The 20,052-nt window shown below is 41.2% G+C and overlaps 1 protein-coding gene across 2 annotated transcripts in view; it reads right to left on the minus strand.

Moving 5' to 3' along the window:
• SFMBT2 (Scm like with four mbt domains 2) overlaps window positions 1-20,052 on the minus strand; it is a 258,910-nt gene that overhangs the window by 62,815 nt on the left and 176,043 nt on the right. For both annotated transcript variants that reach the window (XM_017872485.1, XM_017872486.1), the window contains 2 exons: window positions 11,762-11,844; window positions 4,309-4,435 (listed from right to left, as the gene is read on the minus strand). In XM_017872485.1, the coding sequence (XP_017727974.1) occupies window positions 4,309-4,435; window positions 11,762-11,844 (210 nt within the window). The remainder of the gene's footprint in view (window positions 1-4,308; window positions 4,436-11,761; window positions 11,845-20,052) is intronic.

Below are 20,052 nucleotides of genomic sequence, written 5' to 3' on the forward strand. Positions count from 1 at the left end.
GAGTGAGCCTGCTGTCCCCTCCTCGCCAGTGCCCCAGCTGGCTAGTGCCCCGTTTACTTCTAAAAGTCTCCTCGTTAAAGCAAAGTTTGTGGTCACCATCCCCACACATCTTGTAGCCTCTGATGAGGGCCTCGGTATCAAAATCCCCACCACTTCCTGTGCCTCCTCAGCTGGGATCTCCATCCATATCTTCAAATGCAACTGTCGCTCTTCAAAACTGTCTCCTTCCAAACCTGTTCTTCCTCCTCTGTGTCCCTAGTCCTTTTAATGTGTCCCTGGGGACACTTCCAAGGAAGCCAAGGAAGCAGGACCAGCCCCTCGATCAACTAACTCTTCAGTCCTCCGTTAACCACAAGCCACCTACATCTTAATATCTTGTATCTTGCCCAATAGGCCTCCCAATCAGCCAATGGACTGCAGCTGACCTGCTCCCATCGCAGACCCAGATCATGGTGACTGATTATGGTTTGGTGTGTCCCCCACCCAAATCTCATCTTGAATTAATAGCTCCCCAAATCCCATGTGTTTGTGGGAGGGGCCTGCTGGGAGATCACTGAATCATGGGGGTTGCTCGCCCATACTGATCTTGTGGTAGTGAAGAAAAAGACAGTATGGCAAATTATGATGAAAGTAGAAAAACATAAAGCATTACGATTGATAATGAATCTTGTAAAAGGCCATTTTCAGACAAATCCAGCATGATTTGACTCATGTGAGGTACCTGAAGTCATCAACTTCATAGAGATCGGAAGGAGGATGGTGCTGGTCAGGGGCTAAGGAGGGAAGGCAGACTTTAATGGGGAGAGAGTTTCAGTTTTGCAAGATGAAAAATGTTCTGGAGATGGATGGTGGTGATGGGTATATAACAGGGCAAATAAACTGTAGGCCACTGAACTGTATAATTTAAAATGACTGAAGTGGTTAATTTGATGTTACATATATTTTAAAACCATTTTAAAGATGAAAATGTTTTCAATAAAATATCTCAATGAAACCACCCAAAAGTTCTTGTCAATCTGTTGCATTACGTGCTACACATGAGCTAGAAATCTACCAGGTCTCATCTGAAGTGCAATGTAAGTAGTGCATATATATATATTTAGCCAGGTGTCCAGGAAAAATAATTCTGAGAAAGAAGACTCCAAAAAAGACGCTAAGGAAGACAATGCAGGCATGCGAACCTTCTTCTGGGCTAAAGAGCTAGGAGAGCACACAGAACTGCTGGACCAATGCATTTGCCCCATAAAAAAAAGGACTGGAAATGAATAGAAAGTCACTTAGTTTGTGGAAAAGCAGAGCTGTGAGTGTGGGAGCCAGTGTGTGCGGCCACAATACTAGAGACCTAAGACTGAAAGTAACTTGTATTGTATGAACAATATTCACAGTTATAGACATGATGACGTGCAGCAGAACACTGACCTAGGAGAAGGCACGGCCTCCTTTCCGGAACACTGGCCCCGTCATCATCAGTCATCCTTGCTAACTACCAGTGGTTTCTGAGAGCTTAAGATTCTTTTCAAATATGCACTTAAAATGATATTACATTAATCTCATATATTTTATTCATTGCTCCCTCTTCAACAACAGCCCCTTTAGAGACATGCAAAGAATGAATCAACTTCAAGGGAAGTCAGATATTAACTAGAAAGAATCATTTTAATTACCTGAAAGTGGTCAATCAGTCTAGTGTTGGAAAGACTTCAAATCAATTTAATGCATGAAAATAACTAATAAAATTGTGACAAAGTACTTTATAAATTTAAAGTGTCAAGTAAATGGCCTATAATCGGAATAATTATCATTAGATTAAAAAATTTAACAGCCACAAAGTGACCATGATGAATCTCCATCATTTTATCCCCAACATGGAGGAAAGGAAACATCAGATAGATAAAACTGAAATTATGAGAGCTAAGTGCCATTAAGCTGTCACTTTGAAAGGTCGGTGCTCAGTAAGGGCCAAAATCAAAACCAAAACAATTCAACCAAGACCCAGGAAACTGACTGGAATTTTACTTTATTTGTATGCCATATCGTTTGTAAGTGATGAAAAAGATGCATGATTTTGAGTAATAACTACAGGTAATATCCTATGCAACAGATAATATTCAACAGACTGTTTACAAACCCCCCCCTTTTTTTTTTTGAGATGGAGTCTGGCTCTGTTGCCCAGGCTGGAGTGCAGCGGCACAATCTCGGCTCACTGCAAGCTCCGCCTCCCAGGTTCGCACCATTCTCCTGCCTCAGCCTCCTGAGTAGCTGGGACTACAGGCGCCCACCACCACGCCCGGCTAATTTGTTTTTGTATTTTTAGTAAAGATGGGGTTTCACTGTGTTAGCCAGGATGGTCTCGATCTCCCAACCTCGTGGTCTACCCGCCTCGGCCTCCCAAAGTGCTGGGATTACAGGCGTGAGCCACCGCACCTGGCTACAAACACTTTTTAGAACAATGAATCAGGTCTGGAAAAACGGTCAATGTATATTTTCTGATGTGTTTCCTAACACTAACTAGTTTTCATTACTACCCAGTGAAAACACTCCGGGGAATAAGAAAAAGATCTGACATGAGCTGACTTCTATTTCTTTGCGAGAAAATAAAAAATCTGTATTCAAAGAGAACAGGCCAAAGAAGAAAACACTGCCCAAAATGTTACATATACACTAAATGTTGTCCATCACTCTTTTTTAAGATGTGGGAAGCCGTAGGGTCTGGTGAATTAAGCAACAGAGAAAATGTCAAGAGCAATGGAATTGAACCTCAGGCAGATCTTAATGGCTTAGCTAGCTTCTCCACCTATAAAAATCAGGACACTCTTACTGCTGTTTGTGTTAGGTAATTAACAGTCATAAAGCATGCTGAAAGTAGAAACTGCTAAATAAATAATGACTGCCAAAGAATTTTAACCATAATGTGCTAAGTAATAAGGATAAAACATGGGCTTTTAACATGACCATTTTTGTTTTCAAATTAATAATGCAAACAAGAATCCGATCTCATTAAGATGGCTCAGCATAGTGTTACATAGCAAGTTAAATTTAGTCATTACAAAGTACAGAAGGAATCTTGCTTCTCCAAGAGCAGTTCACCCAACTCTAGGTGAAGCTGTGAAAATAAAGCCATGTTCTATTCTTGTAAGCTACAGACATGTTACCATGTTGCCTGTGTCTACGCTTTCGTTAACTCCAGACAGAGGTCATTCTACTTGAAAACCCACTAAGCAATCAACTTTTTGGGAATCTCTATTTACTTCACATTGATTTTGGAACCCTAAACTTCAGTAACATTTTAAACAATTTTCTGGGAATTGGCAACACAATGATGTCAGCCACAATGACTGCTTTCCACATTTCCAATTCCTTGTACTACAGTATGTATGAGATTGTAGGCCTAAGAACTTTGCAGGCATTTTATAGATTCATAGTGAGGAAATAAAAATGGAGATCTTAGTATCAATTCTATGATTTTCCTTCTAAACTTTTTATTCCAAGCGTGATATTGAGTAAGTCGTAAGATTTAAACTATGAACTAGGAGAGCTAACTTTGTTTTACTACTCATATCTACTCATTTTTGCATATATACTTGAAATAACTACTGAGTATTATGAAATCCTACGGAAAAAAAAAATCCTATAAATCACAGAAAGATGGGAAAGCCTTGGAGATCAAATCCATTGTAATTATTTCTCACTGAAAACACACTACCTGCAAAATATGGTTTTCTACTTAAATATAAAGTCTGATCAGGATTCTGTTCACAAAATACAGCATTCTGTGAATTTTCTTACACCTGTAAATATGCTATAGCTATAAAGGGTAGTTTCAACATCACTGAACAAAGAAGCCTAAATTCTGTTTATTAGACATTTGGGGAGAAAGTCATCCTCCAGGTACTATTTTGAGGAGGAACTGAACACCTACATCAAATTAAAGGATATTACTACCTTAAAATACAAATGTACAATTTTGTCCTCATAATAACCAAGACCTGGAATCCCAGTTTTAGTGACTCATACTAATTTAATTGTGATATTTGCTTTTCTAATCATAGATGTAAAAAGACCACTGTGTTCCAAACATAATTATCTTGCCAGCATCTCATTGCATGAAATTATTAGTTAAGATGAGAGCCTCTGAATAAATTTATATTTGATTAGTTTCACTTATTTAAGAACCCAGAATAATTTAAGATTTGTTTAAATGAAGGAGAAGTAAGGCCCCTTCTGAGAAGGGCTGCATTCCTCCACAAGTTGCCATGTCGACGAACTCTACAATCCCCCCAGCGACTGCTACCCCCAGCGAGTACGTACCTTCCAGGTGAAGCCACATCAGCCGCCCCTTCACACTCACAACGGAGGCCACACACAGTTCTCCTGGATTCCTGGGGTTCACAGCTTCAAGTTTCATGTTCTTTGTGAAACCTCGACTGAATGATGTCTGCAAGAGAAATGGGACCGACACTGAACCACTGCTGACACAGCAGGACAAAGCTGGGCAGATGAAGAAAGAGAAAGAAATGCATGCACATGCATCTCACATCAAGAAGACAGGCTCACGTACGTGTTTGTCCTTCCCACCGTTCATGAAGAAAGAACCAGGTGGTCTTCGTTTTTGTTTCCCAGAAATTAGAACTATGCCTAGCACATAGGAGGTGCCTGATAATATTTGTTAAATGAGTGAGAGTATGAATTCATTGCCTTTCCAGTTCCATATGCACCCTTCCTTCTACAGGATCACTGAAGTACACACCATTTCCTCCACCTTCCCATACCCATTGATAACAGTTCAAGTGGGTACACGGAGTTTCCATCCGGCATCATTTTCCTTTAAAGGAAATGGGAAGAATATCCTTTAGAAATTTTCATAGTAAAAGGCCGGGTGCGGTGGCTCACACCCATAATCCCAGCACTTTAGGAGGCTGAGGCAGGTGGATCACTTGAGGTCAGGAGTTCAAGACCAGTCTGGCTAACACGATGAAACTCCAACTCTACTAAAATACAAAAATTAGCTGAGCGTGGTGGCGCATGCCTGTAATCCCAGCTACTCGGGAGGGTGAGGCAGGAGACTCACTTGAACCCGGGAGGCAGAGGTTGCAGTGAGCTGAGATCTCGCCACTGCACTCCAGCCTGGGCAACACAGTGAGACCCCGTCTCAAATGAAAAAAAAAAAAAAAAAAAAAGAATTTTTTCGTAATAGTGTAGGTCTTTTGATGATGAATTCTTGTGGTCTTACTTGAAATTATCTTATTTTCCTTTGTTCTTTTGTTCATTGCTAATTTTGTTTATCGCTATTATTTATTGCTTTTGTTTATTGTTATCTTTTAAGATCACTTTAAACATTTTTACGTAGAGTAAAATTCAGTCTTTTGGGTATACTGTTCTTTGAGGGTAGGGCTGTGAGACCAGCGTATTTCATTATGCAGCTATAACCACAATCAACACACAAAACCATTCCTTCACCCCCAAAATACCCTTGCACTGGGGTCCTTTGGTAATCAGTCCCTCCAAAGCACTCAATTCCTGGCAAACACCAATCTGTTTTCTGTTCTTATAATTTCCTTTATATTCCTTTATATTCTCATTATGAGAAAATTTTCCTTTATATCTATAATTCTTAAAGTTTAGGATCAGAATCCCCGTTTTATTCTGTAAGTCATGTAAATGGACTCACACTATCTGTAGCCTTTTGAGTCTGGCTTCTTTCACTTAGCATAATACACTGAGATTCATCCATGCTATTACATGAAATGGAAGTTTGTCCTGCTTTCTCACTGAGTAGTTTGTACAGATGCACTGTAGCTTATCTATCCACTTACCAGTTAAAGGACATTTCAGTTGTTTTCAGTGATTGTGATTAAACCTGCTGTAAACATTCTGGTACAACTTTTCATGTAAACATTAAGTATATTAATCTGCTCAGGCTGCTGTGGCAAAATACCACAGACTGTGAAGTTTAAGCAACAAAAATTTATTTCCTCATGGTCCTGGAGGCTGGAAGTCAGACATCAGGGTGTCAGCAGGGCTGGCTTCTTCGGAGGCCTCTCTCCTTGACTTGCAGAGGTTGTCTTCTCCCTGTGTCCTCATGTGGTCATGCCTCTGTGTGTATTGAGCAGTTTCTACTTTCAGCATGCTTTATGGCTGTTAATTACCTAATACAAACAGCAGTAAGAGTGTCCTGATTTTTATAGGTGGAGAAACTAGCTAAGCCATTAAGATCATCTTCTTCATCATCTTTTTTTTTTTTTTTTTTTTTTTAGACAGGGTCTCATTTGTCACCCAGGCTTCAGTATAGTGGCGAGATCTCGGCTCACTGCAACCTCTGCCTCCTGGGTTCAAGCGATTATCCTGCCTCAGCATCCTGAGTAGATGGGACTATAGGAATGCCCCACCACGCCCAACTAATTTTTTTTGTATTTTTAGTAGAGCTGGGGTTTCACCATGTTGGCCAGGCTGATCTTGAACTCCTGATATCAAGTGATCTGCCCACCTCGGCCTCCCAAAGTGCTGTGATTACACGTTTGAACCACTGAGCCTGGCCCCCTCTTTTCTTATGAGGACACCAGTCACACTGGATGAGGGTCCACCCATAGGACCTCATTTTATTTTAATCACTTCTTTAAAAACTGTATCTCCAAAGACACTCACATGCTGAGGTATTGAGGGTTAGGATTTGAACATATGAATTTGGGGGAGGCACAATCCAACCCATGCCATTAAGTTTGCCTTTCTCTAGAGATGGGGCTGCTAGACCACATGGTAAATGAATGTTTAAACTTCTAAGAAGCTGCCAAAATGTTTGCCAAAGTTACTACAGCATTTTGCATTCCTATGACCAGTGTATGAGACTTTTAGTTGCTACACATCCTCATCAGCACCTGGTATTGCCAGTTTTTCCAAATCCAGTCCTTGTAATAGGTATCTAGTGGTGTCTCATGGTGGTGTTAGCTTGCATTTGCCCTGCTGACTACTGATGCTGAGCATGTTTTCCCGTGTTTTTCTGTCATCCATACATCTTCTTTGGTGAAACGTCTTTTTTTATTCTTACTCAGCCACCTCTTCTGGAACTTCAATTCTACATGATAATTGTCCCTCAGATCCTGAGATTCCATTTGTCCTTCATTTCCCTGTCCATCTTCTTCTGTTTTACAGACAAAATAATTTCTATCTTCAAGGTCATGGACTCTTTCCTCTATCTTCCCGATTAAGCTAATCCAATAAATTTGTTGATTTCAAATATTGTATTTTTGGGTTCTAGAATTTCTCTTTTTTACAGTTTCTACTTCTTCTCTGGGACTTCCTATATTTTCATTCATTAGAGAATATTTTTCTTTATATCTACAGTTCTTAAACTGTAGGATCAGAATCCTCTTGAAAACCTTTAAAAAATATAAACTTCTGGGCTTCTTCCCAAAGTTTTGATTCAGTCGATTGTAGATGGAGCCAGATAATGTGTATTTCTGAAAAGTGCCCAGGTGATACTGAGGCTGCTGGTCTCAGGCCCACCCTTTAAGGACCACTGCTTTACATCACACTTAGTTATAACAGGGGCTTGAAAATACTTGTCTGCTAATTCCAACATCTGGGTCATGATGGGTTTAGTCTATGTTTGGTTTAGTCTATGTTGATTATCTTTTCTACTGATAATGAGGCTGATTTTCCCATTTCTTCTTTCCTATTGGGAATGAGGCTAATTTTCCCATTTGTCTTGAGCAATGTGGGAATTAAAGAGTGGATATTTTAAATGTTATGTTGTGGCAAGTCTGGATTATATTATATTCCTATCAAGAGTGTCGACTTTTCTATTTTAGCAAACTATCACCTTGGTTGGACTGAAACTACAGACTCTGTCTCTTGAGAAGCAGCTCAAATCTCAATTGAGTTCACCTCTCCTAGGCTGCTTGGAGTCTTCCTGGCACCTACATGATTCAGGGATCACCACAAAAACCTAGACAGAATTTACACATAGAATCTGGGGTTCCCAATCCTGGTTTTCCACTGTCTGAGTCTCCCCTCACTTTCCAGGATTTGTGGCTGCCCAAATTTTGTAATGTGGTTCATCAGGCCAGAGAGACCATGAATTTTATATCACTCTCTAAGTTATCCCACATGTTGTCAACTGTGGCTGCCCTCAGGCTAAAAGTCTGAAAAAGATTGGACAATTCCCCCATGCTGCTCCCTTCTTCCAGTCTCCTGTTTTGCTGCCTGCTTTTGTTCACGTTCCACTACCCTTAAATAGTCGTGTTTGGTCCTTTGTCCAGACCTCAGAGCTGCTCTACATGCAGAAGGGTCAGTTCAGTATGAGCTTACTCAGCCAATACTGAAATATTATTTTAAAATAAATATAAAAATTTCCCAAATTGACAACTACTATAAATTATCATCAGCCATGTTACAACACTATAGATCTATATACTTATGGATACTGAGATAAACAGGTGCCTATAAGGAACAGAGACTACTTCTTTTTCTGACTTATGGAAAGAAATCAAGGTAATTCACATTTACATGTCTTTTCTAAAACTTAACCTGAAAATACAATTATATCTTTATGTAACCTGAAAAAAAGTGATCCAATGCATGTTAAGAAATCAACTGGCTCCATGCCTTCACATTTCTTTGGAAATAGGAAGCAAAGATCTTCTAGGTGGGTTATTTGTTTCTGCAAGTTACCTGGTCTCACCCACAGCTATTATATATTGAACTTCCTTCTGAAAATACAATTCCATCAGCCGCTTGAAAAACCTCTAAGTAAGTTAAAATGCATTTATCCTTCTTAACAAGGGAAAGCTACAACCACATAACCTATTTTCATTTCAATCCACCGCTTGAGGGTAATTTATGAAGGATCAATAGCAAAACTGTTACCTGTGAGTTTATTTACCAAGCATTTTACTACGTCGATCCCTTTCATAACAGCCTCCGTTAAACATCCCTGGGGAAATGTCTTCCACATATTCAATTCCACACGAGCTCTCCTCTAATACACAGGAGATGTGTGATTAAAAAATGAAGTCGTAACATGCATTCCATTAAAGAGCACTCGTAGCAAGCTAACAAACTCAGCAAAGCACCAACAGTGCAGTGCATACGTCAACAATCCTCTCTATTACATAAATGGAGTACCAGAAACGAAGGCATTCTTACGGAACACGCCTGCAGATTCATCCAAACAGAGAGCAACTTGGTGGCCAAATCCTGAAAGCTCAGAAGCCACCTGGGAATGTGGTGACTTACTCTACCACTCAAAGCCATGTGGACAACTCCTGGCTGCGAATGGGAACAGAGGACTGATAAAAAGAAGGTTTAGTGGGACTGCGCTGCCATAGAAGAAATCACTCTTTAAATATAGAATGAAAGAGAGAGAGAAGGATTTTCTTCCAAAAGTTAATGATTCGGGGAAGGAATATTTCTCTTTGTAACTTGTCAGGTACAAAGCACAATCTCAAAAGAGTTTTAGGGCCTCTAAGATGTTTCTGCGACCCTAAATGAAAGCAGACAAGACAGCAGATTCTGTGACTGCGACATCAATACGATGAGAAGTCAAGACAGCACAGGACATCAAAGCTTTCAGAGTTAACCAGCTGCAGTCCTCATGGGGCATGGTTATGCAGCCAGCCCTGTCACCTAAACACACACCACTCGGTTCTTCAAGATACAGAGAAACTGCTCTTGTGCAAAGGCAACATCATTCAGTGGCAATCCTGGGGAGAGCCAGGACTGGGAACCACAAATGGGAACCACAAATTCTACGTGTCAATTCTGCCTAGATTTTATTACTGCTCCCTGGATCATGCAGGTGCCAGGTAGACTCCAAGCAGCCTAGGTAAGGGGAGAACTCAGTTGAGATTTGAGCAGCTTCTCAAGGTCATTCAATCACAGAAGGATCCTTGATTTCCAACCTTGCTGCTGACGTGCTTCTGTATTTACAAGTACCAACTGACCCAATCATCAACGTACTGAACCCTCCAAACTCTGATGTTGACTTGAGCTCACTTTTGAACTCCCTATTCAGCCACCCCTTTCTTGCTTCATTTTTCATATCGTTATGTCTAGAACGCAAAGACAGGTGCAGCAGCAATGAACCTGCAAGCTCCAGGAGCACATGCTCAGCAAACAAGTCTCTGACCAGCGAGGGCTTTGCACTGTCGTTACAGATCTCAATTAAGAGGAGACTATCATCTTTTTGTCTTAACACAAATTAACTCTCCTAACTAAAAGCACATTGAACACAGTAGACTATACATTTAAGCCTAATTCTTAAAACAGAGATAATTGATATCTCTACTCATAGTTCCTAGGGTTGAAGAATTATTGATAATTTTGTAAACCACAGTCACATACTGCATGGTGACGTTTCAGTCAATGATGAACTGCGTATACAATGGTGGCCCCATGTGATTATATGGTTGTACCACGTAACCTAGGCTATGTGGTATAAGCTATACCATCCAGGCCGTGGATGAATCTCAAAGCTGTATGTAGCACAGGCTATACCATCTAGGCCTGTGTAGGTACAAGGTACACTCTATGACATTCACACAACAATGAAGTGGCCTGATGATGCATTTCTCAGAACATACCCCCATCATTAAGCAATGCATGACTGTAGTTTATAAAATGACCTCCTATACCTCTGTAAGTATACGCATGTGCACAAACACTCATTGCTACTTTATGTGTCACAAAGATCCTATTACTATGTTCCAATAAGCTGTGTATGAACCAGGTTGTTGCTTAAAGTTAGCAAAGCACAGAAGTCACTAGCACCTTACTGGACATCAAAGAAAGCATTAAAGCCATCAAAATAAGTAAGACTGCAGTTTAAGACTAGGCCTCAGGAGCAAACACTCTCCTATCAGTGGGCTCATGGATAAGATGCTACACAGCAAGTGTTCCTCTAACAGGGGCACAGATGGCCAGCTGTCCACCAAAATGTGTCCTCTTTGCTCCAGAGTCCAGAATCACAGTCGGGCAGCAAGCCCAGGCAGGACCCACTTACTGGCCTCACCTGTGACATGGTGCAGCCAAGCAATGGGCTCCCACCAGTAGAAAGTAAACAGCAGTAACATACACTGCTATCAGGCTGCAGTATTTAGAACCAGTGATACCTTCTCCTTCATCTCTTTTCCTTCTGCCTGCTAGGTTACTCACCAAGATGAGAACCACCTATTAATCAGGAAAACCCTGGACTCTTCCATAAGTGAGACTTGGCCATCACCTTTTAGCACGTTCTAGCAACTTTGCATTTATTAGTCAATTTGTTAGCACAGACCACATCACCCTAGCAAATACACAACCTGAAAGCAGAGCTTTCCAAAAACTACAGACATTTTGTAGTTCTCCAGTGCACAGTAATACTCCAACCTTGCTTCATCAATACAAAGCAAGTTATAAAAATCATGGTAGGCCGGGCGTGGTGGCTCAAGCCTGTAATCCCAGCACTTTGGGAGGCCGAGACAGGCGGATCACGAGGTCAGGAGATCGAGACCATCCTGGCTAACATGGTGAAACCCCGTCTCTACTAAAAAATACAAAAAACTAGCCGGGCGAGGTGGCGGGCGCCTGTAGTCCCAGCTACTCCGGAGGCTGAGGCAGGAGAATGGCGTGAACCCGGGAGGCGGAGCTTGCAGTGAGCTGAGATCCGGCCACTGCACTCCAGCCTGGGCGGCAGAGCGAGACTCCGTCTCAAAAAAAAAAAAAAAAAAAACTCATGGTAAACAAAATCTATGATTTTAAAAAATTAGGTAAGAGAGAAGCTTCTTACATTTCTGAAGCAGAAGGGAGGAGCTTCCTGCGCCCCATGCTGCTTGTGATAATCTGCCCAGTCGAAGTCCTGGCCAGAGAAACCTGGGAATGAAAAAACACAGAGAAAACAGCGTACATTAAGCAAAATTCCAGACAGATGAGCAAAATCAGAAGGGGTGTAAGTTTAGGCCCCCAAAAGATAATGTCCTTTGATGCCTAACACCACTTCAGATTCCATAAGCTCAGATGAAATATTCTGGATAAATTAAAGTACTAAACACAGGTAAACCATCGTTACCATAACACGGTATCTGAAGCCAGGTGAGGAAGGCTGGAACTTACCCACAGTGGCGCCAGCCAGTGGGGGGATTTGCCATAAGGGGGAAGAGCTGAGCCAGGATATGACATAAAACACACTCTCACCACTCACTGTGCAGAAATAGACAATGACATCTCCCTTACGGGAAGCCTGAGTTCATGGGAGCTTACTTTTCAGTGTCTTTATGGAAAACATGAGATTTTACTGGGGAAAACAAAACAAAACAAAACAAAAAACAGTACCAGGGACGACTTTTAAAAAAGTAACAGAAGGCAGAGAAGAGAACAATAAAGAATAGAGGGTTTGGAGAGAAAGCTCCCAGAGAAATGAGGGAAGGGGAGGAAGGCAAACATTGCCCTGACTTGCTAAGGCTGAAGGAACATGAGAATTGCGGGACGCAGCCCTCTGCTGCAAAGCTCTGGGGGCAGTTTGGATATACTGAGAGAGGCATCTGAACTCTTCATATACACTGAATGTAACCAAATACAGAGCCTACTAAAGTGGCTTTTTTCTTTCTTTCTTTATAGTCGCTTCATTTTGTAGGGCTGGGGAAGATGCAACTACATAAATGTCCATCATGACCATGGTAAGACAGGAGAAGAGGTGAGAGAAAAGGGGCCTGAATTATACCTAAGAAAGGCATAACCCAGGGAGGAAAATGCCTCTTAATGGGAGTCTCATCAGCACAAAAACAAACCAATGGACAGGCAAGGAAAAAGGAGTGAGGTGTCAAAACCTTCCTGTAAAAAAGCAAAGGAAAAACACAGTCCAACTGTGATTCGCTGACGTGGGTAAATGCCCCTAGTATCTTCATTGACGGTGCTCTCTGTTGGCTGAAATCCACGTGAAGTAAATCTCTAAGGGATTTCTTATGTTTTTTATCCAAATCCCCCAGTTTCTTTTCCCCGTATTGTCACAGATTCTATGAGTGCAGATTCATTTATGTTAAGGACTTTTAGTTACTAAGTCAGATGCAGAGGGACTACGGAAATCCTTTATTAAGGAAACTCAAGATACTGAAGATACTGATTGCCTCTACTTGTATTCCCAAGCAAAAAAATTGGATTTTCATTAAGCAAGCTCAATATATCCTATTTTTTGTTGTTTCTGTTTTTGTTTTTTGAGACAGAGTCTTGCTCTGTTGCCCAGGCTGGAGTGCAGTGGCACGATCTCGGCTCACTGCAACCTCTGCGCCTCCCAGGTTCAAGCAATTCTCCTGCCTCAGCTTCCTGAGTAGCTGGGACTACAGACACCTGCCACCACGCCTGGCTAATTTTTATATTTTTTGTAGAGACAAGATTTCACTATATTGGCTGGGCTGGTCTCGAGCTCCTGACCTTGTGATCCACCGCCTTGGCATCCCAAAGTGCTGGGATTACAGACGTGAGCCACCCTGCCAAGCCCCCCCCCCCCCCCACTTTTTTTTTTTAAGATGGGAAGGGTGACAGTTAACCAAAAAAGCAGCTGTGCTTCTCGGGTACCAGAGACCGACCCATGACCTTTCCATATCCCGCTGACCATCAGTGGCAGGTCCCCTTCTTTCTTAAGACAGCTGTTCATTCTACGAAGACTGAAAATTCTTTCCAGCCACTTTCAAAGAAGTTCTTCAAGTTCTTCCACCTGCCATTTCTCCTGCCCTTTTCTCCAAAGCTCCCCTCCAGCTAAATGGCTCTTGCATCAGAGGTTTCTGGACAGAACCAACGTCGACTTTCTTCTGCACCTTTTTAAACACAACAGAACACATCTCACAAATTACAAGGTAATGTAATGTGAGTTTCTCTACAATCAAGAAAACCTTCCACTTTGAGTGTAGTTTCTCTGGAGCTGTCTGGATCAAAGCCTCGCATTACTGTAGAAGAATTAGCCTCAAGACACATCAAACGGAGACGTTTCCTAACAGGACAAAGGGCCTGGAACTGGAGAAGAGGGTATCCAAGTTTAAGACCCAGCTCTCCCAGTAATGGGATGGAGCCAGGAAAAAGCAGATTAAATTTTCTGTGCCCCACTTTCCTCATCCACAAATTCACAAATCAAAAAGAAAAGCAGCTGGGCGCGGTGGCTCACACCCATAATCCCAGCACTTTGGGAGGCTGAGGCAGGTGGATCATGAGGCCAGGAGTTTGAGACAAGCCTGACCAACATCGTGAAACCTCGTCTCTACCACAAATACAAAAGTTAGGCAGATGTGGTGGTGTGCGCCTGTAATTCCAGCTACTCAGGAGGCTGAGGCAGGAGAATTGCTTGAACCCGGGAGGCAGAGGTTGATGTGAGCTGACATCACACCACTGCACTCCAACCTGGGCAACAGAGCAAGACTCTGTCTCTCAAAAAATGAAATAAAAATAAATAAAATAAAGTAAATAAAGAGAAAAGCTTTTAGATCCCTCTGCCATTGCATTCTGATTCAGAGCCACCATTACTAATTATTTTATTGCTGCTACTAAGGATTTTTTTCCCCCAACTCTCCGTGGTTAATTCCCTTCTCTGCTCCTAAAAGAAAAGTGTAATGTGACTGGATGATGAGCAGTTACCTAACAAGGCATTCCTCTAAGAAGACCTCATGACTCCATCCGTGAAGATACATCTCTGTAACATAATGATCTCGTCTGTCTGGGGTTTTGGAAGATGGACTTTGTTAAAGTCAAGATCTCCTTCTGGGGCCGGGCGCGGTGGCTCAAGCCTGTAATCCCAGCACTTTGGGAGGCTGAGACAGGCGGATCACGAGGTTAGGAGATCGAGACCATCCTGGCTAACATGGTGAAACCCCGTCTCTACTAAAAAATACAAAAAACTAGCCGGGCGAGGTGGTGGGCGCCTGTAGTCCCAGCTACTCGGGAGGCTGAGGCAGGAGAATGGTGTAAACCCGGGAGGCGGAGCTCAGTGAGCTGAGATCCGGCCACTGCACTCCAGCCTGGGCTACAGAGCGAGACTCTGTCTCAAAAAAAAAAATCTCCTTCTGTTCCACTATCTCTTCCTGGACCTCTGCTATTTCCTGAGTTAATTTCAAGAGTGAAGAAAACTTGATGAGATCACTGGGGTGGGGAGAAGGGAAATGAGAGAAAACTATAGAGAAAAACAGCAAAGCATTTTCTGATACAGCCTGGCATGTGGGTAATCTTTATGGTCCATACATGTTCAGATAAAACTTTCCAACCTGGAAGTCACCGCTATTCCCTACACAGAGACGTTAAGCTGGGCTTTCTGTAATTAACTTCTAATGAGCTTCAACCCATTTTATAAAATGTCATGCCCCATGTTTTCTTGGACCTACATTCAAGCCTTTTATCTATTCATCCAGTCCTCCACACTTTGTCTATGGAGAGCCATTTCTAATCTGATAATTTCTAGATAAAATCAAGTCTTGCTGGGTATGTCCTAAGCAACAGTTAATTATTCTGCCCCTAGAACATGCTCATTTCCTTGACATTCCAACAACTTAGACTCCTCCTTCCCCTCCTCCTCCTCTTCGGGACCTTTACTCACTTCATCACTTCAAATTCTTCTCCTTTGGGCTGATAATGAGCTCTCTTTGTAAGGCAGTTTTGTGACAGCTCAGAAAATAACTGCGACATAAAAACAAATTGCCGTGGATGGTATAATAGAGACGACAGGGCCAATTATACTCATTAATCAACAAAGACAGAACTAGAAGCACTAAGGCTTAACTGTGGAGAGGAAAACATGTTTTAAACCTGGAGGGAGGGAGGAAAATAGCAGAGGGGAGAAGAAAATGAGAGGAAATAAAACCCCTTAGGCAATTAAAATTTGCAGCAAGCTTCCCTGAGAGACTGCTGAACCACAACCATTAGATTTATTTAAGCTTTTATTAGTGTTTATTCTGAATGAAGTTTCAACCCTTACAGGTCCAAAAGGGAAGAGGTTGATGACCCATTTCCCTTGGATACATATTAATTGACATAAAACAGCTCTATTTGCACACATCATTACTGGCAGTGCAAGTGGACAATTCTTTGGAAAAACTATTTGGCATTAAAAAAACTCCTACCCTTTGACACAACCATTTCACTTCTGGGAACTTATCCCATAAAATGACCCTAAAACCGAAAAGGTGTTATACAGGAAGACACTTACGGCATTATGATTAGTAACACTGGAGGGAAAAAAATGAAATAACCTTCTGTGCAGTAATAGAAAATGAGATGAGACTTCTCCAAGTCTGTGGAATGGCATGCAGGCATGAAACTACATGTAGTTTTAAAAAATTCATAAAAAATAATTGCTATGGCTTTAGATGAAAAGACTGCTATAAACATATACAGAATATTAGATTTATATAAAATATGCAAAGATGAAGACCAGAGAAAATGTACAAAAACCCTAATAATAAATATTACAATAATTGTTGGGTGGTAGGACTCTTGGCTACTTTCTTCTTTGACCTCTTTGTGTTTTCCAAGTTTTCAGTAACGATCACAAAATTATTTCATTAATAAAAAAGTATCTGAAAACACAGAATCTTTGCCCTATTTTAAATGATAATTAAGGCATGGTTGATCAATCCAGAGTCCACTCAGCACACGAAATACACGATGACTGCCTCCCCTCAGCCTTCCTCCAGCTCTGCTAGTAGAATCCTGATATCCAGTTCCTGGAGGAAGTGAATCGGGACAATCTTGAGACACTCATGGTGGCCATATGCCCTTTTCAGGAGGCTTAAGATGGGTAGGAGATGGGTTTACAGAAAAAAATTCTCTAACAAAAGAGACATGCAGGAATAAAAACTCCTCTTCTGTCCTGGGTGGCTATGAAAAAACATACACAATCTTAATAAAAAATAAAAATAGCAAAGGAATACCATGTTTGCTATCTACCTGGCTGGCAAAATGAAAAACAACACTAAGAATACACCATTCTAAAGGCTGTCAGGAAGCAGGTGCTTTTATGTGTCTGTGGTTGGAGTGTAACGTTAAAAACCACTGTAATGTCAATTTGGTAATGTGTCAAAATCCTCAGGCTCCAGCCACTACTGGGAGTAACAGACACACAGCCTGACGCCGATAACACAGTGAGGTAAAAGCAAGAATGGAGAGGCACTCGGAGAGTGAGGAAAGAAGGCTCTGAAGATCTCACCACTGCAGAGCAAACAGCTCCACAGAGAGATCTTCTTCACCCCAGAGAATGTTTACTCTATTAAATGTTAGAAGAGCATGAGTAAATAGCAAGCTTATTTAGTTTTCAGTTCCACCTTCCTTGGAAAGGAAAAGTGATACAGCCATCTTCAAAGTCAGCAAATACCAGGACCCAGATATGTGCATAAATGTTGATGCCACAGAACATAAGTTCTAAGAACAGGTTCTCAGTCCTTTCCCAGAAAGTTTCACAACTCACAGAGCAGCACTTCGGGGCATTTTTGCAATGCCTCACTCTTCCGATTGAAAGCTGATCTTTCTCCTTTCAAGCCCAAGTTTTTAACGTTTTTGAGGCAACCAACATTCCTTGAACACCCACTAAAGCCAGGGCTGTGGCATCACTTTAGGGGATGAATGTCCCATGGCCCAGGCAGGGAGGCACGACTGCACAGACCTCAGCTGGCAGAACCAGTCCTGGGAGCCAGTCTGTCTATTCCAGAAAACAATTTTCTCAACGTTGCCTCCATGTGTTTCACAAAGGAGTTTCTGTACATTGCAGGCTTACAGGCAGGACAGCAAAATCACCAGCGACTGACTAAAGCATTTGTTCTTGTCCATGCTGTTTGCTAAAAACCTACAACCTCCCTCTTGAACTCTTCTAGCTACCTCCACATTCTTGGGTGATATTCAATTTTAAGCCCTCCTTGATGCTGAGCTTTAAAAGTGACACTTTCATTCATTCCCAATTTAATTATTCTGTGTTTTTATGCTCACCCATGGAACAGTGCAGGAAAAAAAAAAAAAAAAAACAAAAAATAAGGAAGATAAACAAGTAAGACAATAATATAAGCACTAGCCATACCATCTTCCTTATCTTTTAAAACATTATGTTGAGAAATACTTAATCTTCATCATGGTATGACACTTCATATACTTCTCTGCTGAGGAAATGTTCCACATGTTATTTTGAATTGCAAACAAAATGTTAGGGGACACAGGTATGTGCCCAGGATGGGGTCTAACATATAAATATCAGCTGTCAATGGGCAAAAACTTCTTACATACCCTGAAGAATGAAGTGAATTTAGGGATAAACATAAAAGGCTCTTAGTTTTCAACAATCAGAAGTATTTTCAGATATTAAAAATGACCCAAAGAGTTTACTATCCCAATTCTTTTCAATCAAAAGTGACCTTTTTGCTCAAGAATGAATCAGAAAGCTAGAAATGAGACTTGTTTCCAAGTCCAGTAGCCAGGTGGGACGATCTGACAGTTTCCCTACAGATATTCAGATGAAACACATTTTTGAAAAATTACACAGCCCAAGTCAAAAGAAGAAAATCTCCAGACACACACACACACACACACACACACACACATACACCAAAAAACAAAACAAAACAAAACCTGAAAGAGCCCTGAAAACCAGAGCTAAGCAGCCCAGCCCAGAGGGCAGAGGACAGCCTGGCTCAAGAGAGATGAGCAGGAGGACCTGAGGCTACTACCTACATGTGGCCCCAGGCAGCAGCGCAGTCTATGAAAATAGAACCAGACAAACTAAGCTGACTGGATCAGAGAGGCAACAGAGATGGGCTAGGTACATGAGGTTCTGAAGAAGAAAAAAGGAGATCATGCACTTCCCCAGGGCAATGGCACACATGGATGTGGGGTCTAGCTTTCCAATTCCATGGGACACAGACCAAGAAATCAATATCAAACTCAGTCACTCATTCCTTGAATAACCAGGGACACCTTCAAGGACCAGACATTGTTTTTGGTGTTGGGGATGTAGCAGTGAACAAAAGATATTTTTAAAATACCCTTGACCCTATGAAGTTTATTTCCTAGTGGGTGGATAGAGATAGTAACAAATAAATATAGATTGAAGAGATGACTTCAACCCAGGGCACATGGAACTGCCACATAAATAACAACCACCACTGAAATTAGTTGACAATCAACAATCACAAACCACATAAGGAAACAAACTAATCTGAGGGAGGGCCAGAGAAATGGACTTTAACGCAAAATGCCCTATCAGGAAAAAAGAGAGCTTCCACCAGTTTAATGATCTTGAATCTGAACACCTTAACAACTTCAAACACACACATGCACACCACACACACCCACCACAGAGCACACACATACAGACACATACCACACAGACTTACCACACCTACACATCACATATTAGACACACACACACAACCCACATATACACACTGCACAAACATATCCATCACAAAAACAAAGAGAAGCTAACATCCTCAATCTCAAAATAATATTTTAAAGTACCATTCGGAAATTTACAGAACAATAGATAAAAATATAGTGAGGATATAGAAAACCTGAATACTTTAATAAATAAACTTGACCTGATCAATGATGTGACAATAAGTCTGAAAATACAGCTAAAACAGACACTACTGTAAAATACATGTACATTACCAAAACTATCTCACAAATGGTTAACCTGACTAAACTTATATCCACTAAAGGAAATAAATTCACACTCAATAAAACACCAACATCACCAGCTCCAGATAGGTTTATAAAACAGTTTTTCCAAACTGTCAAGTATAACATAAGTCGTATCTCACACAAACTGTTTTTAAGACAGTTTAGAAAGGTAGCTAGATATGACATAAATATACAAAATCAGTGGTATTCTCTTATACCAGCTGACAGTCAATAAGAAATGAAAAGAAATCCCATTCACCACAGCAAGCAGAAGGATAAGGTACCTAGGAAATATTCCAAGAAAAGATTGCAAGTTATAAAAAGATAATATAAGAAAATATCAATTTTTCTAAATCTGTAAATTCAACACAATGCCAAAATCCAGTATGTCTCTTTACAGAACCCTACAAACCAATGCTAAAATTCATGTACAAGAATGAC

The sequence above is a fragment of the Rhinopithecus bieti genome, unplaced genomic scaffold, assembly GCF_001698545.2.
Source record: "Rhinopithecus bieti isolate Rb0 unplaced genomic scaffold, ASM169854v2 scaffold_6933, whole genome shotgun sequence".
Classification (NCBI taxonomy): Eukaryota; Metazoa; Chordata; class Mammalia; order Primates; family Cercopithecidae; genus Rhinopithecus; species Rhinopithecus bieti.